This window comes from Mauremys reevesii, linkage group 1 (assembly GCF_016161935.1).
Source record: "Mauremys reevesii isolate NIE-2019 linkage group 1, ASM1616193v1, whole genome shotgun sequence".
Classification (NCBI taxonomy): Eukaryota; Metazoa; Chordata; order Testudines; family Geoemydidae; genus Mauremys; species Mauremys reevesii.
Window position 1 is genome coordinate 221,440,834 of NC_052623.1, and position 22,100 is coordinate 221,462,933.

The window sequence follows — 22,100 nt, forward strand, 5'->3', positions numbered from 1 at the left end:
ATGAGATTAGCTGTGTGAATGGGAGGTTTGAGCCTCTAGCAGAAGTGGCCAAACTGAGGGCTGCCGTGAACCTCTGAGGTGAGCAAATCCGCCAGAAAGTGCAGGACCCAACAAGGCAGAGGAGGAACTTTGTCACAATATAAAGAATTGTAAAATAATATAGTACATAAGCAGTACAAAATGTATGAACTAAATTCAACTGACCTAAATTCTTTGATTGAAAACCATGGAAACTTTTGACCCAGTTTCAGCCCACTCTCTCCCAGTGCAATGTGTTGCTTGGATCAGCGAAGCAGTGAGTTCCAGAGGTGAGTGCCCTTCCCTGAGAAACCTCCTGTAGGGAGTGAATGTGGCCTCCCTCCGAACCAGAGGGTAAAGACAAGAGTCCCTCTCTCAGCCTGAGTGGGTGGGGCCAGGCCAAGCTTACTCCACCCCCACCCCCGGAAGGGGAGGGGTGGGACAGGAAGTACAAAAGGCAGGGCCCTTAGCCCAGTCAGGGCAGCACCAGGGAGGGAGACAGATGCAGGTTGATGGCTGGTCCCTGCAGACCCTGTTGCTGAGCCAGGGGAGGCCCTGGACCTGGCCTTGAGGAAGGACTTGGGCTACCAGGACTGCTGGCTGCAGAGTACCCCAAGGAACTGGAGGAGCCAGGCAGAGATTCGAGCCAGAGTGAGCTTGAACTACCAGGGCTACCGGTGGCTGAATATCCCAACAAGTTGGAGGAACCAGAGCCTCTTCATTTCTTCCAATGACCAGGATATCATCCAGATAGCACTGAACTCCTGATAGCAGAGGTTACCCCCTCGAGAGACCAGGTAGGAAGTAGCCCAGGGGCAGAACTGCACACTGCGGTGAGTCAGTATTTGGGCAGCGTGTTGCAGATGGATCCCCACTGACCCAGGGGCAGGACCCTCCCCCCCCCGCTGCCACTGTCAGGGCCCTGGGCTGGAATGCAGTGGAGTCGGGTGGGCCTGCATTCCCCTACCCCTGCCACCCCACCTCAGGTGGCAGACCCCTGAGAAAGAGCACTGACTCTTGCTGGCGCTCCCCTGCCTGAGGGCCATTCCACTGACTCTGGCTGATAGTCCTGTGTCACACCAATTACGGTGGCACACCTCCCTCCACTAATTCCCCGCTGACAGAGAGGTGTGACCAAGGCCTTTCGGCAAGGCAGTAGCTCCCCACCACCCCCTAGCAGCTCGGCAGACCAACTGAGACCTTGCTACAACTCCATCCCCAGATGAACGTCTTGGAACTGTAAACTCAAGTTTCCTAATAAATCTCAAGTGATGGGAGAAACCATGAAGGAAAGATTTGGTAGGTACAGAGCCTCCCAACCAAAAAGGTCTTTCAGATCAATAGCAACACTTTGAATTGAGCCTGGAAGCCAGCACAGTTTCTGGAGCATAGAGGGATGTGCCTATTCCATTCCAGAATCAGTGTTATGTGAGTGAGAAGCTAAACTCTTCTCTACCTGAAATTTCCTGGTGGCCTTCTGGAGTAGCCCCAAGCAGAGTTCATTGCAGAAATCCAATTATTATTCTCTTATGTTGCATAACTTTAAATGTTATTGTGACATTGATTTTATGTCAATATGATTTTATAAAAATATGTTAATGAGTGAATATAATGTAACAGGAATATGCTTCATGCAAAAAGTCTCTTGTAAGGTATCATTTACAAAGCTTATAATCTACTGAGTGTGTTCATCCTTTTTCTATAAATGTATCACTCTTGTATCTAAAACTAGAAATATAACTCTGAGGGCCTATTCTAATTATGTGAAGTGTGGGCAATTAATGGTGGTTTGGAATCTTGACGGCTCCCATCAACTAGGACAATTGACTGTGGATGGCTCTGTTTGCAGGCAAGCCTTCCTGTGAATCATGCTGGGAGGAATGAAGGCTCCGGGTCTTATAGTGACATGTGATCATGTCACCTGAACTGAAATCCATCTTTAGCCTGGTGCTTTTCCAGTGATGGGGGATTTAGGGGGTGGGAAAGGATATATAAGTGGATGGAACAGAGAAAAGAGGGAGTCATCATGAGGAATATTCTAGCTACCATCAGCTTGAACAAGAGCTGTACCAGGGAAAGAATTGTGCCCAGGCCTGGAACGTGTCCAGTTTGAGAAAAAAAACTTACTGAAGCGTCTCTAAGGGTGAGATTATCTGTAGTCACTTTGATTAGACATAGATTTGCATGTTTTATTTTATTTTGCTTGGTGACTTACTTTGTTCTGTCTGTTACTACTTGGAACCACTTAAATCCTACTTTCTGTATTTAATAAGTAAAAAGTGATTTTACTAATTAACTCAGAGTATGTGTTAATACCTGGGTGGGCAAACACCTGTGCATATCTCACTATCAGTGTTATAGACGGTGAACAATGTATGAATTTACCCTGCATAAACTTTATACAGAATAAAACGGATTTATTTGGGTTTAGACTCCATTGGGAGTTGGGCATCTGAGTGTTAAAGACAAGAACACTTCTATAAGCTGTTTTCAGGTAAGCCTAAAGCTGTTAGGGGATGTGATTCAAACCTGGGTCTGGATTTGCAGCAAGCTAATGAGTCTGGCTCAAACCAGGCAGGGCACTGAAATCCTAAGCTGACGGGGCAGGAAAGCAGGGGAAGAAGTAGTCTTGGCACGTCAGGTGGCAGCTCTCAAGTGGGGTTCTGTGATCCAACCTGTCACAGTTATTATGACCCCAAAACTATCCAATATATTTTAAAAGCAAGCTACAGTATTCTATGCCCAGAAAGGACCACTGTGATCATCTAGTCTGTCCTCCTGTATAACACAGGCCATAGAACTTCCAAGAAGTAATTCCACAACTGATTTGTAGTACTTGGACGTAGTTGAACTAGAGCAGATCTTTTAGGAAAAACATCCAATCTCAAATCCACCACAACCCTTGGTAAATTGTTCCAGTGGTTCAGTACTCTCACTGTTAAATTATGCTATATTTCCAGTCTGAATTTACCTAGCTTCATCTTCCAGCCAGTGGATCTTGTTATGTCTATGTCTTTTAGATTACAGAGCCTATTATCGAACATTTGTTCCCCACGTAGGCACTCATAGACTGATCGTCACCCCTTAACCTTCTGTGTCTTAAGCTAAATCGATTGAGCTCCATGAGACTATCCCTATAAGGCAGGTTTTCCAATTATTTAATCATTCTGTGGTTCTCCTTTAAACCCTCTCCAATTTTACAACATCCTCTCTGAATTGTGAACATCAGAACTGGACACACTAGCCAGGTCATATCAGTGCCAAATACAGGGGAAAAAAATTCTATTCCTACTCAAGATTCCCTGTTTATACACCCAGGGATTGAGTTAGTCCTTCTGGCCACAGCATCACACTGAGAGCTCATGTTCAGCTGATTATCCACTATGTCCCCCAAGTCTTTTTCAGAGTTACTACTTCTGAGGACAGAGTCCTCCATCCTGTAAGTATGGCCTGTAGTCTTTGTTCCTAGACAGATAACTTCACAGTTAGCAGTATTAAAACACATATTGTTATCTTGTGCCCTGTTTACCAAGCAATCCAGTTCTCATGAGGTTTTTAAGGCCAGGCTTGACAAAGCCCTGGCTGGGATGATTTAGTTGGGTTTGGTCCTGCTTTGAGCAGGGGGTTGGACTAGATGACCTCCTGAGTTCCCTTCCAACCCTGAGATTCTATGATTCTATGACCTATGGCAGTGAGTTCTGGAGATTTTCTGTACATGGTATTAAGAATGACTTCAATATGTCCTACCATATTATTAGGTATACAATAAAGAACTATTCTGAAAATAAAGTAGATTAATTTCTGCATCCCCATTACCCCATGAAATGGTTAATGGGATGCAGTGATTCACTTAGGAGGAAAGATTAAAAGAGGTACCTATGCATAACTGGCTAAGTAATAACTTATTAGTGATATTGCCTCTGTAGTAGGGTGGTCACCCCTTGCCTGCCTGGAAAACAGCCCTGGGAGATTGTGGATTGGGGAAACGGGCGCAGCTGGGCTCACACCCCAAACAGACCACAGCTGGCCCTTATAAAAGTGGCTGTGAGACAAGCACTCAGTCTCATCTAGCTGTGGAGAGAGATGGGCCTGGCCACTGGGGAAGCTGAGGTGAGGTGTAGCAGTGCTAGGGGAAGGCCAGCGGAGCTGGGGGAGCTCCAGCCTGGAAACCTCCCAGGCTGCAGGCCTAGGGAAAGGCCAAATTGGTACTGGAATTGCAAAGGGACAGCCCAAGGGTAGGCAGCAGCAGCAGGTCCAAACTCCCCTTGCCAGTGATGAGTGCCAATCATACTGCAGTCTGGCCCAGTGAATGAGGGCTAGATGGGGACCGGCAGTAGCCAAGACTGAGGCAAGGTGGGGATAGGAGGTGAGGGTTTGCTGGGGAAGGGGGACCCACTGAGACTGGGGGGGTACTGCAAGGGGCAGAACCCCAGGGGAAAGGGGCACTGGGGTCCGGGAGGGACATGGGGACAGCAGGAGGTGCCACAGCGCTGAGTCTCACTCTGTTACAGCCACCTTTATACAAGTATGTGATGCATGAAAACATCAGAGAGGCAGAGGGATTTGGTTAGGGTTGCTGGAGAGTGTAACTGGTGTGTGATAAAACTGTAGAAAAGATAAATGTTTAGGCTGGTGATCTAGCAATGTTTTGTAGAAGTAAGATTAATGAGAATGCAGAAGCATATTCTTAATGGAAGTGGTTGAAACCTATAGTAGCCAAAACTCTGAGAACAGAGGCATAATTTCAGGAAAACTCTGGAGGGAGCAAAACTTGCATCAACATATAGAGCAATCTGTCTCAAATAACACTATGAATTAGTGGGGAAAAAAACCAGACAATTATTGCTTTCCAAATTATTGCATCCGAAATCTTAGGGTGGGCAAGACTGAAAGACCTGGGGGGAGGGGAAGCAACCCCAGGTTGGAGGAAGGAAACTGAAAGCCTTTTTCCCCCTAGCAAATGATGCCCAATCTGAGAAATGGGCAATAGTGAGCAATCATACACTGGGCTTCCAGGAGATGGATGATCTGAGACCCTATATGTCTCTGCAATATCTAAATTCAGTAGTTTTACTTTTTCTCTGGAGTTGCCTATTTCAATCCAGTGCGTTTTTGTACATTTCAGAACTGGATTGGCAGATTTTATGCATTCTCTAGGGGGTCATATGGCCTCCACTATGTGTGTAGATTTAGGCATATGACTTTTGTAAAACAGTGAAAATGAAGATGCTGATTATCTTGCTAAACCCCTATTTAAATCCTCATGTGGAAACTTTGCAGATCCAAAAATTTCACAACACAGAGCTTCTTCCCACTGCTAGTAAATAAACATTTCATACTGATAAACCATGATAATCTGATAAAGTTCTACTGATTGTCTGTTAGCCTCAGCTGGATGGGTGCCTTCTCACAGATCCAGAAATTGTTCTCATTACAGCCTTTCCAGCCATAAATATACTTCTTCCACAGAAATGCACAGCACTCAGCCTCATTGTAAACAGAGATCCTAGAAAAAAAACACTTTTGTTATATTATGCCATATTTGTTTTACATATATAGCTATTATCAGACAGGGATATCTTCATGAGAGCTGGAGATGTAATTTCCAACTATGAGCAGACAAACATGCACTAGCTCTGATCTAACTAGTGCCTAAAAATAGCAATGTGGGAACAGTAGCACAGGTATCAGGAAGGGCTAGATTCCTGAGTACATAACTAGGTTTCAGGTAGGATTGTACTTGGGGTAACAAGCCTGTTCTGTATCAATCATGCTAGCTGAATCAGTGCTCGCTTATATAGACAGAACTGTACTAGCTCAGTCAGTGTTAGCACAGATATGTCTACCCGAGTTGAAAATTATACCTCCAGCTCCAGTGTAGACATACCCTCTTGAACACACATTTCTTCAAACCACTGAAAAGCTTTACCCAGTGCTGTGCACTGACCCACTATGATGATAGACCTGACTTTGCCATGCTCATATCCCCACTGGTTCCCTAGGTGATGAGAGAACCCAAGGATGGGATCTCAGATGGGTCATCCACATGACACTAGAGAGCACTAACTCCTATGATACTGGATCCAAACCTCCATAGTGTTCCTAGGCACAGCCTAAAAGTAGTGAGAGACTGAGCCCAAGGAATCAGCCTCAGGTTGCCTGGATGGCAGCACACAGCACTTATCTCATAGGCACCAAGAGCATCCTCCACAGCACTCCCCTCCCTACTGACTGATGCCAGGGAAAGTGACAGACTGGGAGAGAGTTGCTGCTGCTCAGCGAAGTGCCTATATATTTTTTCTCCCAGTGGCAGCTTGCAAAGAGGAAAGTGGGAGGGTTTGGCAGCTGGGAGCAAGGCTGGACAGGATTGCAAGTTTCTTGTCATTGGTGAGGGGACATTGTGGGATAGTTTAGTTAATTAGTGGGTATAACTGGTGGTACCTTCCCATGCCTAAATATGGACAGTCCAACTTCAAATACTCATTGATGAAAATCTTGACCAAAGTTATTAAAATTTACCTCTTTTCTGATGAAGAAAGAGCTGTGGTGTCCTCCCAAAACCAGTCATCCATTTCAGTTTTACGTGATAATCCAATCCAGTACATTTCTTTAATAAAATATTGACCTATGTAATCCTATGAAGAAATGAGGACAACTTTTTAAAAAAGATAAAACCTAGTTCATGTAGTTCATAAGTTTTTAGGTTCAATAACACAGGTGGAAGTCACTGAAAGAAGATAGGTGACACAGAATGGGATGTTTTCCTCATCATGACACCTGGGAGCTAGCCCTATTTTCTGTGCTTGCAGGACCATTCAAGTGCTGTAGGAAAAACTTAAGAGACACCACTTTGAAATATGATGGATTCTGACTTGTCTGAACACAAAAACTCTGATTAGCTGGGGAAAGGGACAGGCAATGCTAGGTAATATAACTATATATAGTGACTTTTTGTATTTTCATAAAACAACAGAAATTAGATTCCCCCTCATCCACCTGGCTCCTTAACCTGGCCAGTGTAGGAAAGATTGATTTTAGTTATGAATTTATAAAATTATTCCATACAAAGTTTTTGGACTTTTGTCTAATATTTATATAAGATGTGACTTTTGGACAAGAGTTGGAAAAAAAATCACTCTCTCACCCAAGAGTAACTCACATACTATGAGTTTGATCCAAAACCTCTTCTGAGACTTTGGATCAGGCCCTCCACCCATTGAACCAATTCCCTGAGAAAGAAAACAGGCTTTGTACCATACCTTAAAAACCAGTGGGAGATGAATAGGAAGCCAGTGCATTTCTTAGGGTATGTCTACACTGGAAACTTCAAAGCACTGCCACGGGAATGCTTTGAAGTGCAAGTGTGGTCGTGCACAAGCACTTCCAGAACTCCTGGTAATCCACCTCAGACTTGCTGCACTCAGGGAGGTGATTTTTTTCACCCCTCTGAGCCAGCAAGTTAGACCGCTATAAAATGTAAGTGTAGACAAGCCCTTAGAGAGCTGTTGTATGTGCTGTGTTGAACACTATCCAACTGTTCAAAATAGATGAAAGGTGAAAGCCAGGTTTCTACAGACTTGGGTATTTGTCATCACTCCAATGTGTATCTTCTTGTTCCTAAAAGATCTTCTAACTTGACTAGTTGAGGAGCTGTAATCAGATGACACAATCATCTATTTCCATGGCAACTGCAGAGATGTGAATTTAAGGTGCTTACTGTTTTACTTCCTCAGTTGACATTTCCATTCACACCTTATTCCTCCTACATCTTTTCATTCTCTTTTGCCTACTTCCTCAAATGTCTTGTTTAGCCAGCCTGAAGAACTCTAATCTTAAGGCACGTCTCCACTAGCAATGTTAAAGCACTGACCGTGGCAGAGCTTTAATGTGGCTGTGTAGTCAGAGCACCAGTGCTCTCTCCCAGCTATAAAACCCCACCTCCCTGAGGGGGAATAGCTCCTAGCGCTGGTGCACTGTCTACACTGGCACTTTACAGCACTGAAACTTGCGGTGGTCAGGGAGGTGGGTTTTTTTTCACACCTTACAGCACTGCAACTTTCGCAAGAAAGTTGCAGCGCTGTAAAGTGCCAGTGTAGACAAGCCCTTAGGCTTTGCTATGACCAGTTTGAAAAGTAGAAAATGATGTTGAAGCAACCTACTTCTGGGGGAATTTTTGCCTCCTACAGTCTGGTGAGAGGGAAATCAGAGCAACCCCTCCTGGTGTATTTTCAGAGGAACCAGACCAAGCAGTGCTGACTAGGGTCATGCGACACACATGTTGTGATTGTGATCTTCAATACTTGAACCTCAACCCAAAACCAGAAACCATTGTTTTCTCTCTTCCGCTGTTCATGTCTCTTCCCTTTTTGGGTATGTCTGTCATGTCTTTTCAGAAAAGACAGAATCAGAATTTAACAACAAAATGAGATTGCTGAGATTTCACATCTAAAATAGATTTGCTCCCCCCTCACCCCCCAAAAAAAGGATATGGGAAGCTACTTAATATATTTCCCATATATAAAATACTCACTAGGGAAGGAGAAGTAACAGTGTTTGTTAAAATTAAACTTACTTGATATTTTTTATGTGCATATCATGACAGATGTGTCAATTTCCTGCAATACCCTTGAAAATCCTTGTTGAATAAAGTTTAAGTGTATTTGGAGTCCTTTGTATTTAAAACCCAAGTATTATTGTGAAATTGTATGTAACTTCTCTAGTAGAAAGATGTAACCAATGTAAAGCCTGTGAAGTGTTATAAGTTTCAAAGAACTATACTGAACAGTGAGGCAGACAAGAATGAACTTTTGGGACAAACATAGTTAAATGGCTGGAGGTGAATACAAATTTACCCTCCACTATTTATGATAAAACAAAGCCTTTTGAAGCTATGCACTGCAGAGAGACTAATTATCTGCTGATTACCTGTTCCCAGAAATCTCGTAATTAAAGCTCTAACTCTGTATAAAGGAAATACTGAACTTGTCATGAGTATGCTTATTCTGAGTTGAAGTAGTTGTGAACAGAAAACCACCTTCATAGGGTCTGAAGGACTGATCATCTACCAGAGCCCTTGGAGTTGGAAGGTGATCTCTGTAAGCTTATTAGCTTTTATGATTTTAATGTTTTCTCTGCAATGCTTTCCTCTTCAGAATAAATGTGCTTGCTTAGGCCTTGTCTACACTACAGGACTATTTCAAATCTATTTGTGTATCCATACTAAATACACAAATTCGAACTATGCATGCTCATTGAACCGTCAATCACGCCCTCCTCTCTTCCTTGATCATCGCTGCACTTATGGCCGTTGTCAACTCCTCGCCTTATCATCCACCTCTTCCACAGTCAGCTGCTGAGCTCTCAGAAACCAGGGTACGCCGGGCAGTGGAGATCATGGTGGCAATGGGTCACGTTCATGGTGTGGAACGGCGATTCTGGGCCGGAAACAAGCACAGACTGGTGGGACCGCATAGTGCCGCAGGGTCTGGGATGACACAGAGTGGCTGCCCTGAGTGTGCAGAAGTGAGTGGCCATAGCCCTCTGGAAACTTGCCATGCCAGACAGCTACCAGTCAGTAGCGAACCACTTTGGCATGTGACTCTCGGAAATGTGGATTCCCAAACTGCGGTGGGGCTATAGATGGGACTCACATCCCTATCCTGGCACCAGCCCACCAGGCCAGCGTGTTCAGGAACTCTGGTCTGTTTAGATGCCTCCAGGCAGGTACTTTCTTCCCGACCACAAAATTGCAGATGCCTACAGTGATCCTCAATGCCCTGGCTCATGAAGCCCTATACAGGCGCCTTGGACAGTGAGAAGGAACTCTTCAACTACCGGCTGAGCAAGTGCAGAATGGTGGTGGAGGGAGATGACATCAGCGTGCATCAGGAAGGCTTTGCCTGTGACTGTCCACTTGATTTTAAGAGAGCCTGATCACAAACCAAGTTTCCCCACTTGCAAAGGACGTTTTAAAACTAAGGACATGTTTCAGTAATTAATAATAAATCTTTCGTTGACTTTGCATTTCTGTTTCTTGGTTGAAACATGGAAGCATTCTGTGCTGGGTAAGGTGTGCACTGATGTACAGACCGCTTGTCCGGACAGCCTCCTGCTCCTACATAGGTCTGTGGGGTGGGGAGGTTGCAGGATTGGGTGGGTTTGCAGGAAGGTTTGGGCGTTGGAAGGGTGAGGGTGTTGGGGAAGGGTGAGTATCTGCCCCTGGATGAGGGCTTTTTGGGGCTCAGGGCACCGGGAGGATCGTGGCTACGGTCCAAGTGCATGTGAAGGAAGCCTGCCTTTACATTCGGGGATGGCAGGCACCAGGACCCTGGACAAGCATACACATCAAGGAAAGACCGGGGCAGCATACACCACACAGACTGTCCCTGGTGCCTAGTGACTGCAGTCTGTGTGTGCCCTGCAGTTGACCCTGCACCCAAGTCTGTACCATGGCACTGTGGGCTATGCACTGCAATTACAATTCCCCACACACACACACCCACAGAAAGTCTTCTGACACTTAATAATGTAGTACACAGTGGGGGTTTAAACTTGGAGTTGGGACTGGTTGATGCTGTAAGGAAAGAGCTTGTACAAATTTACAGCGCGAGTTGTCTCGAACATTATCGGTCTGCTGCTGCGTGCAGGGACAGTTCTCCCTCCTTCTTGTAACTTTGGGTGAGGGGACAGGACTTCTTGGCGTTGGAGGCGGTTGCAGATGCACTGCAGGGGCTCTCTCCTCCTGCCTGCGGTCTTGCAGAACATCTACAACTCATTAGACCAAGCAGTGTTTGAGTCGCCTGCTGGTCTTCCTGCCGCCACCTATCCTCCCGTTCCATGTGTGTGCGATGCTGCTGACACAGGGTCTCCCTCCACTGTCTCTGCTCTGCCGCCTCCGCTCTGGAGCAGGCCATCAGTTCCTGGAACATGTCGTCCCTAGTCTTTTCTTTCAGCGTCTAATCTGAGCCAGCCTCAAAGTAGGTGATTTCCTTGAACACATACATGTTTGCCAACAGTAAACACAGTCTAGTCAGTTTCAGTTAACAAGACCAAAGAGGGAACCAAGTCTCAGGAGATCTCAGAACTAGTCCGTGCCATTGCACTGGATAGCACACAAGCGAGGAGAGACAGCTGCATCCCTCTTGCACAAAGTCCTGGTAAGCCTTACAGTACATACTGCTTATCAGTTAGTGGTTAGCTGTGCTCTCCTGCTAAAGGCAATGTGCAAAGCAGAAAGGATGAGCCTTTGCAGCCCCTCCCGCCAGTGCAGGAAAGATCACTGTATGCTTTTTCTCTGTGGCCTCCAACACGTGGCTGTTGGTCATTCTTATGCAAAGTAAAAGTCTGTTAAGCGAGGGTCATTCTTATGCAAAGTAAAAGTCTGTTGTCATTCTTATGCAAAGTAAAAGTCTACCATTCACAATAGTAACAGTACACTAATTCCCTAATTAGATGCAGCACTTCCAGAACGACATTACCCTGAGGCGGTCACGGACTCTCAGAGAGCGGATGCTAACAGAAGCCCTGCACAGACTGGATGGCCCTCCCAAAGAACCTCCTGCTGAGGCTTTTCCAGCTGCTCTCTGAGAGCTTTTGAACTGTCCCCAGAGGATTATTGCTCGATTCCTATATGTGTAGACCTACTTTTGTATAGTTTGATATTTAAAATTTTTATATAGTATTTCTATTTTTATATACCTGTTTCTTAAAAATAAATGTTTGGTGATGAAGAGATCCTGGCTGTCAGCCATCCTCAAAAGACCCTTCCTCATCTTCAGACCCACCTAGAATGGCATGCAGTGCCTCTTTGATACCCTTGTCTTAGGTCCTTCACTTTCACACGGCACTGCATCGCCCGGCTGTATCCTTTCTCTTTCATGGCTTTGAGACCTTCTCCACAGCGATCAGATCCATGACTTCCCTGTCAGTCCATGCTGGGGACCTCTTTCTATTCTGGGATTGCCCGGACTCCTCTGCTGGAGAGCTCTGCATCATGTGCAACCAGACCGTCAGATTCAAACTGTCCAGACAGGAAAATGAATTCGTCATTTCCTGTGTGGCTGGCCAGAGAATCCAAGCTCAGACTGCTGTCCAGAGCGTCAACAGAGTGGTGCAGTTTCGATTAGCATCCACACCAAGCCTAATTAGCTAGCCCATGTCAATTTTAGTTTACTCCACCTGCCGGGTGGAGAATTAAAGTCCTAGTGTAGACCAGGCCTTAGAAAGGTCTGTGTGGTAAACTGTGGGCAATTATGCTGTTCATATCCTCTGGAGAGAAAGCAAAGTACAGAGGCTGGCTATTTTGGCCATCTGGCTTGCTGGGGGCTATCATAATGTAGGCAGGAGACTATGCCACCTGGAAATTCCCGAGTCAGCAGGGAGAGAGACGTTTGTCTCCATCCAAGAGAGGTGATGTCTGAGAAACCAGCAGCCTGGAGTTGATGCCCTCAGTTACCACAGTGGGGGAATATAGGTGCATTACCTTGAACTGTGACGTGTATTGTGGAAAAAGTAGCATATGTAATGCATAATTTCCAACAGCAGTGAAAGCAATTACTCTGGAAGAAAAAGCATAGAGGAAAAAAAATCTCATAATCTGTTCAGGAAAGGAAGAGTGGAAAAAGAGACAGGGGAAAATGAGTTATGAACATCTGAAGAAAAATCAGCTGATTGATCTGTATAAAGAAAGGCATATGAATACAGAGTACCAGGGAAACACACAGCTAGTTGGCATGCTGTACTCTAATAACTAGAAGAGGAAGGGTGTTCCTCATCTGAAGAGAACATCAAGACCACTGGCAGAGGGTTCGGCAGGTGAGGAAAATCTTGGAGCTGACTCCGTGGAGGGAGGCCAGAAAGAAGTTGACAAAAGCAGGAGCCATGTTCCATCCAGCTAGCATATATCACTGCAGCTGGGATTGGGGAGAGGTCCACAGGTGGATCAGGGCAGGATACAGTTGGAGAGGGACTGACTGCATCTGAAAATCCAGCATCTTAAAGACCAGGAGCAAGAGACAGCAGACTAGGAGTAACAGCACTAGCATGAGAGAGAAGAGAAGGGGAAGGAGTGTCCATCTCAGCTCAAGATGAAGAAACTGCACCATCAGAACTGTAGTCATATAAGTGAAGCTAGACCTCAGATACCTCTCCCGGGGCAGTCAGAGATTCCAAACTACTTCCTCTCTCTATGGAGGGGGATGACATGGGCGTGTTTCTAAGTGTTTTTGAAATGGGGCACTGGCACTGGCAAACCAGGAGCCAGATCTTGCCAAGGCTTTAGGCCTCAGCCAGTGTACTGACTAAGTCATTGCTGGAAACCAGTCTGTTTCACCTGTGTGTTAGTATGGTTAATATGCGTATTGGACTTATATCAATGCTTTTAGTGTTTAGATTTTATGAAATGCTTGTACATTGCTGCAGGCATTAATCTCACTTGTAATATCTTTATCACATGCTATAAGGCAATGGTCCCTAACCTTTTTCATCTGGCGAGCACTGGACGACGAGCCACCGAGGACCATGGCCAGCGGACAAGCATCCGCTGAAATGCTGCTGAGAAGCAGCAACGTCAATAGGCGTTGCCTCCGAGAAGCAGCATCATCCAGAAGCATCGCCCCCGAAATGCTGCCGAAAATCAGCAGCATTTCGGCGGCAACGCCTCTGGATGACTTTGCTTCTCGGCGGCATTTCGGTGGATGCTTGTCCGCTGGCCAATATGTGGATGCCCCAGCAGGTGTCATGCCACCCACAGGCACCGCGTTGGGGGCCACTGATATAAGGTAATATTTCAGTTTTGCTTTATACCTGTAACAAATGTTTCCTCTGAAAGTGTGACCCAGCAGCAGGATTTGTCTCATGTTCATCAAGAAGGCCATGAAAACTAAATGGGCCATTTGGGGCATCACAATAAAAGACCTTGTTAATTGCCCCTTCACACTCACGAAGAGCTTCTTGTAAAAGGGCCTGTCCCATCAGCGTGCATTCTGGAGAAGGAAATAAAAAGAGCTGGAAAGAAATTTTTTAAAGTCTTTGCTGTTTGGACTCTCACAGGGCTGGAGCTATGAAACAGAGGCAGAGATCCCCCGGGTTAACCTGAGGATGCCCTAAAAGACAGTCAGAGCTGACATTATTACAACTCTGTCAGCTTTTGGAAATCATAGACTATAACTCATTTGTGTATATCTGCTTTAACTTTGTGAATAACTCACGTATTTCTTAACCAATCAATCTTTAGTTCATTTATCATAGGATTGATTACTATTGTCATCTTTGTTGTAAGATATAAAGTGCTGTTCACGTGGGGTAAATGACTGGTCCTTGGGACTGGGAAAGACAGTTTTATACTCCAGGGAAATGAGAGAGGGAATTATAGCTGGGAAGGAAGGGGAATTTCTTCCCACAGTCTCTGGCTGCCTGATGGCCTGTGAAAATGTAAAGGACCCTAGCCCTTATGAGAGAGAGGAATTCTGCTCACTTTGACTCAGGTTGTGGGGAATCAAGATTCCTCCTTCTCTCTCTAGAGAAGTTGAGGTTAGGCCAACAAAGTCCCTGGGCCTTGACCCATTGGGGAGATGGATCAGAGAAAGGAATTTGGCGATGGTGAAGGTTTGAAGAATCTCCGTTGCCTGACTCCTTTGCTGGAAAATGCAGAACATGATTGAGAACCACTTCATAGGGAGGCATCCCTTCCTTATTTCTCCCTTTGGTCCAAAAAATTGCTGCTTGCAAAATTTCCAAGGGGGATGTGGAATTTCAACCCATCATTGGGACAGCCAACCCCTTGGTGGATAAAGGAAACCCACACTCGCCCTAGCAACCAGGTTGCAGGTGGGAATGGCGGACCAGGTCTCAAGTTTACACCTAAAGCTTTTGATGTAAGAAAGGGAGAAAAATTATACAGGATGTTTGTTAAATTACTTTGTATGATAACAAGGGAGAAATGACGCTGTATGGAATTTTAAAGGATGTATGGTGGCTTGCTAGCACAATGTTTATTATCTGAAGAACTGAAATGGGAAATTATGAAAGATCATAGCAAAGAAACCATAGAAGGAATTAACATGCTTTGGGAAATACGTCCATGGGTTCTACTAGCACCCTTGTTACACCCAGTTCTTTAGGAAGGATACATGGCAGATATGACAATTCCCTGCAATGACCTTGAAAAAAAATTATTCAATGAAGTTTAAGTGTAGCTGGAGTCCATTGTACTGAAAATTCAAAATTCATGTATAAATGGGGGATTGTACATAATGTTTCTAGGGAACAGACATGGCTAATGTCTTGGGAAGTATTGAGTTCAAAGGACTATTTTCAACAATGCGCCAGACAAGAATGAACTTTTGGGACAAACAAAGTTAGGTGGGAATCTCTAGGTGGAGGTGAATGCAAATTTACTCTTCTCTGGTTATGCAAAATCCCAGCCTTTTGAAGCTACACCATGAGGAGACAACCATTGTCTACTGATTACCTGCTCCCAGAAATCTGAAGATGAAGGCCCTTCAGTGATAAAGGAAAGACAAACATTTCCTCGAGTGCACTTGTTCCAAGTTAAAGCTGTTACAAACAGAAAACTGCCTTGGTGTAGTCTGAAGAACAGCTCACCTAACTGAACCCTTGCTGGAGTTGTGAGTGATCTCTGATAAACTTATTAGCATGCATGTAGGTTCTTTTAATATGTACTCTCTGTAATGCTTTCACCTTAAGAATAAATGTGCTTCCTTAGAAAGAGATGTATTGTAACTTACAACTATCAGCAGCCAGCCAGGAGAGCAGGACAACTGTTTTCCGTAGAGCACTGGTCAATCCTCTGACTTAAATCATCCCCAACAGGGGGTAAAAATCCTTTGTGGAAGACTCAATGCTCATAACTCATGCCCATGCTGTGATTCAAGCGAGTCACATAAACTGTGTTTAATTTTTAATGTTCTGTGACTGGCAATAAAATTTTAACATCAGTAACCCTTGTTATACAATGATGTCTTTGAAACTATGCTAATGTACATGGATCTGGCCTACTGTATAGAGTCTGCAGATATTGAATCGCTGAAGATACACTAGCCAAAACATATTTTCTGTTTTGTGGAGACTTCTGAAAGTTACACAGAGATGTAAAAGGAAACTAGGCTGGGCTGGGGAACATACCAGCTTCTGCTTGTCTTTTATCATAAGAAGGGTGGAATTTTGTGAGGCACAGAAGTTCCGACTCCCCTCCCATGTCTTCTTCCCTGAAGAAATGTAGTAACAGGTGTCATCCCCCATTCGTTGCCAGTTTGTGGGGCAGAGTGTACAACTCATTTCTGGAGGAAAGAGAAAAATCATCATTCTGTTTTTAATCCCATGCTGTAATGTGCAGAAAACAAGGGCTACAAGCATTGTCTTGGGATGGCAAAGTAATCAAGAGTTGTGATGCCTAATTCTCCATGACTCCAAATACTGAGATCTTACTCAGATTTTACTCAGTCTTCACTGAGTCAAAGTTCCCTTGAGTTCAAAAGAAATTTGACTAAGTAAAAACAGAGAGAAAACTGTCAACACTGAACTCATTTGGGCATTGTCAGACATTGCCTTCCCCATGTTGATACTTTTGGATGGAGGGTTAACTGGACCATGGACTAGTCTCCCAAGGAAATGGCCAAAGTCTGGTTGCTTGAAGAACTGTCTGTCTGGCATTGGTAAATGTACTGTACTAACAATCTTGAATTGGCCAGAGGACAGGGATCCAGAGAATGTATAATATATTGGCCACTGGTAACATGTGGTGCCCATCAATAATTTTTATCATTTTATGAGTCATGTGGGGGAAAAAAGACACTTTCAATCTTATTTCTCCCTGCACAACAGTTTTGTGAGATGGGGGCTATTTCCCATTATTGCCAATCACCCTGCTCAGTTTTTTCTCCAACCAGTAAGATTTGGATAATAGATCTCTTTTCAGAAGTTCCAAAGTAAGTTATGTTTTTCTATCTCTCTGGGGCTGATTCCCTGCTTCACAATCAAAGACCCTACGATCTTTCCTTTTTATTCTACCCATTTTCTGATTCACCTAACTCACCCTTAAGGTTCCATGTTGAATTTGCCATAGAATACAATTAGTACTTCCCCTTAATTAGTCAGAGGAGTCTATCCTGAGAAATACGAGGCACTTCTACCTCCCAAAGGACTGAGCATGGTGCCCCTTCTGCACTCCAACACACTTCGCTTCTTTCTGCTGTGCCCTTACCCCTGATCCCAGAGACTGAATGGGAGTGGAATCCTGATTTACCGCATTGAACACTATAAAGATACTGTTCCCACCTGACATCTGTTTCATATTCTGTGTAATAAATGGGTTAATCTCACTCTAGTTCTTAGTAGTTTGGTATCACCATCATGAGAGGCTCTAATTATCTATCTTATAAGCAATTTCATCAGAGAATAAAAATCAAAAGTGTCATGGAAACAGAATTCCCTTACACCTCATTTCTCTCCTTAATCCCTGCTTACTCAGCAATGGTTTTCCTGAGCTCAGGATTAGCATGAGATGCTGTGTGTGATGGGACTATTGCATTGCCACTGCCTGGGACAAAGGATTAAGTCTGGGTGTATAACAAGTTTGTTTACCATTATTTTTATTCTTCACTTCCCCTTCCAAACACAATCTCTCTCTTATTTCTTGCAGCCTGCTTGAGAAATTTGTTTGCAGAGCTTTCTCCTTCTCTTTGAGTTTTACATTCTCTTCCTGGCAGATGTTGGTAACCTGGAAAACTGAAATTCACAGAAACATTTTCTAGCATGATTTTGGGATGGAAAGGAGCTTTTTTGCATTTGGCTCACTGGCTGTCCATACTATGAATTTTGTTCTTTTCTGAACAGTTACTTTTAAATGCTGCTGGGGTTATTAAGTACAAGCATTAATTATCAGGGTGACTACAGCTTTTCTATAATTGTCTTTATTATTTAAATCTGAATAAATAATAAAATATAATTGTTGCTTTCAATTATTGGTCTTTCCATTAACTTGATTTCTTTTCATCCTTATTTTACAGAAATATCAGATAATTTTGAACTCAGGGCTCAAATGTAATTTTTCTGATTTTTTTTTAAATGAGGTGGCCTGTTCATGGGACATGGACCCTTCCACCTTTCCATCATGAATTTGTATCCAGAGTAGGTCACTAGTATCCAAAAGTGATGCAGATTAGCATGAAATGAGATACTGACAGTCAGTCCTGTTCCCACTGAGACAGATTACTGCAGCTGACACAAAAAAGGCCTCCCTTTTGGCAGTTTAATAAGAGAGGTCCGGGCATGAATGGGCTATTGAGGTTGTCACTTGAAGTAGTGATACCACTGAGCAGGGCCAAGGTAATGTACAGTAATGAGTGAGGCAGAGCCTGTCTGTGCTGTACCAGCTCCATGGCTAAATCAAGAACTTCAACCTATAGGGGATGGATATCAAACTGGCATCTTTCACCATAATTAAATTCACCAAATAAATATGTATTGTTACTTACACACAACCCCCAGGGCTAGCAGTCCTACCATTAACGCCAGGCACAATGTGAGCAAAATCAGGGCAGCCAGACGCCATGGGAACAAAGTGAGAAGACCTGAGAGAAACCAAGAATGAACTCAGTAACTGAAAGAGACAGATTCTGAAAATTTCTTATTTTGCTGCTATTGTTTTTCTTCTTTTCCTCACCCACTCACAAGGACACTGAGCCATGTGCTGATAGTGCAGACTCTGGTACAGGATAATAGGATGTCTGCGTGGAGGGGACTGCAGCTATGCTAGGTGCCTAAAGCATCCCTTCCACTGCACGGAGTTGCAGCCGCTCAAAGCAGACAACAGACTGGGATCACCCCCACTGCAATCTGTCTGCAGTGGAGCCCAAAGTAGAAATTAAAGCTGGAAGCATTACCTGCCCTCCCAGGGATGAATTCTTCTCAGGCCACAGCAACAGCCCTTGCTGATGAAGGGAGTTGTAATGTGCCATGTCTGTACATGTGGGGTAAATCAAACCCATTGCACATTATTCCACAACAGTTCAGACTTGGTGTTGTTGGTTTTTTTCTATTTTCTCCTTATTCGCCAACACCATGGCTTGAAGGAGAAAGTAGTTAAGGACATTGAGGTCAATGGCAATAGGGACAAAATACAACATGGTTTTACAAAAGGTAGATCATGCCAAACCAATCTCATCTCCTTCTTTGAGAAGGTAACAGATCTTTTAGACAAAGGAAATGCAGTGGATCTAATTTACCTCAATTTCAGTAAGGCATTTGATACAGTTCCACATGGGGAATTGTTAGCTAAATTGGAAAAGATGGGGATCAATATGAAAGGTGAATAAGGAACTGGTTAAAGGGGAGACTACAATGGGTCATACTGAAAGCTGAACTGTCAGGCTGGACGGAGGGAAGTTACTAGTGGAGTTCCTCAGGGATTTGTTTTGGGACCAATCTTATTTAATCTTTTTATTACTGACCTTGGCACAAAAAGTGGGAATGTGTTAATAAAGTTTGTGGATGACACAAAGCTGGGAGGTATTGCCAATACAGAGAAGGACCGGGATATCATATGGGAAAATCTGGATGACCTTGTAAACTGGAGTAATAGTCACAGGATGAAATTTAATAGTGAAAAATGCAAGTTCATGCATTTATGGATTAATAACAAGAAGTTTTGTTATAAGCTGGGGATGCATCAGTTGGAAGTAACAGAGGAGGAGAAGGACCTTGAAGTATTGGTTGATCACAGGATGACTATGAATCACCAATGTGATATGGCCATGAAAAAAGCTAATGCGGTCTTTGGATGCATCAGGTGAGGTATTTCCAGTAGACATAAGGAGGTGTTGGTACCATTATACAAGGCACTGGTGAGACCTCATCTGGAATACTGTGTGCAGTTCTGGTCTCCCATTTTTAAGAAGGATGATTTCAAACTGGAACAGGTACAGAGAAGGGCTACTAGGATAATCCGAGGAATAGAAAATCTGTTTTATGAAAGGAGACTGAAAGAGCTTGGCTTGTTTAGCCTAACCAAAAGAAGGCTGTGGGGAGATATGATTGCTCTCTATAAATATATCAGAGGGATAAATACCAGGGAGGGAGAGGAATTATTTCAGCTCAGTACGAATGTGGTCACAAGAACAAATGGATATAAACTGGCTATCAGGAAGTTTAGACTTGAAATTAGAGGAAGGTTTCTAACCATCAGAGGAATTAAGTTCTGGAACAGCCTTCCAAGGGGAGCAATGAGAGTTTGATACAGAAGTGGGTGGGTGAGATGCTGTAGCCTGCGTTGTGCAGGAGGTCAGACAAGATGATCATAATGGTCCCCTCTGACCTTAAAGTCTAAAAGTCGATGATACTGAGGAAACGAGATGTGCACCCTTCCAGCGCTGGTATCTCCTCCAACCAATAGCCATTTATCCCCTTCTCTCCCAGCAATGACAGATCCTTTCCCACCATCAGCTTACCTCCCCTTTCTCTAAAATTATCCTCCATCCCTCATCAATCATCCAATCCTCCTTAAATATTTTTTGTTTTTCTTGTTTCACAATTTTTTAATGGAAAATATTTTTAGGAATCCAGGTTTAGACAGAAAGGATGAAAAGAGTGAGCAAAGGGGTTGAAAATGAAAGCAGAATTTCCTAAAAAATAATAAAATGGTGAGGAGAAAGAATTAGACATGTATAGGAGAAGGAATATCATCTGCCGTGACATTAGCTAGGGTAAAATTACCAGGACTATTGATCCTCATGCTTCAAGGCATAACAAGGCATAAATAATCATCAGCTTCTCTGAGCTCTGGTGATCCCCAACTGCTCCAATGGCCGTTGGGCCATTTACAGTGAATGAAAGATTATTTATGCAAAACTGCTAAATAATCTGACATTTATTTGAATGTAAAGATGAAAAAACCTTTCACCTTCCCTACCGAGGTACAGCCCCAAGCTGGAGCATGAAGGCAAAAAAAAAAAAGGGAAGTGGTTTTCAGTTTCAATCACTCTGAGTTTGCTGAATGCAAAAGCTGCTACAGAGACAGCATGGGGATCTGTGCTCAAATTGGTCAGGGGGCCACAGCAAACCAATGTCCTGACTTGTGAGTGTTTTGCATAAATAATCTTTCATTCATTGTTTCAGGAAAAGGCTCCATGAATTGGGGCTTGGTTTAGAGGGCTTTTTTCTTCCACTTACTAATGTTGCCTTGGACATTTTTTTTAAAAATGCATCTTTGACTCTTTGAAATATTTCCCTCTCCTCTGGCTGTGTTCACCCCCTCACATGGAGACAGCACAAATACTCTGCTCCAGAAAAGTGGGTTATAATTTGTCACCAAATACTACAATTACAAGAAGCAACCTGGAGCAGTTCAAACATGAAAGCAAGCAAAGATCTTCACTTCTCCAGACCAGAGTTTGACAACAGTAAAATCCTAAGCTAGACTGAATCATGCTATGGATGACCCTGCAAAAATGAACTGATGGCACAGTATCTTCTCTGGACTGTCCAACTCTTCTCTAGAGCCTGATCCCACAAACACTTATTACCTAGCATACTGCTCACTCATATGGGTAATCCATCAAAGTCAAGAGGACTACTCATGGCAGTAAGTACTACTCTCAGCAGTTAGCATTTGCAGGATTGGGTCCCTACATAATAAAATCTTCAGCATCTCCCTCCCATGCTTTGAACACCAGTGTGCATGCTTCTGCCCTTCTTTTAATTAATAATGACAATAAAACAGGACAAATCCACCACTGATGTAACTCTTCTGAGAAGTGTGGAGTTAGAGGAGCAAATTTGGTCTATTCTGCCTACGACTAGGTTGAGAGCACTTCCCAGCCCAGCTAATTTTAGCACAATAACTAAAAATCCCCATAGAGATTGTACCTTTTTCCTCAGGAGCAGCAGGCTTTGGGATATTTTCCAGTGCATAAGATTTATTAAATTCCAGATCCGCATATGTTATTTCCTCTGTCATAGCTGGCGAAGAGCGAAGCTTATATTTTGAGTCAAAAAGTTATAGCACGTTTCAGGGTCTGCAGCTTTGAGTGAGGAACAAGATATGTCATTTTAGAGAGGGCTCCTTT

General features: G+C 43.8%; 1 protein-coding gene across 1 annotated transcript; it reads right to left on the minus strand.

The window, feature by feature from the left end:
* Positions 1-5,385: 5,385 nt before the first annotated feature.
* LOC120395821 (C-type lectin domain family 1 member B-like) lies at positions 5,386-21,991 on the minus strand. Its single transcript, XM_039520555.1, has 6 exons — positions 21,901-21,991; positions 18,513-18,608; positions 17,620-17,763; positions 16,162-16,316; positions 6,538-6,653; positions 5,386-5,524 (listed from the first exon to the last, which is right to left on the minus strand). Exons 1-6 carry the CDS (start codon positions 21,989-21,991, stop codon positions 5,386-5,388), a joined length of 741 nt encoding a protein of 246 aa, XP_039376489.1.
* Positions 21,992-22,100: the final 109 nt, after the last annotated feature.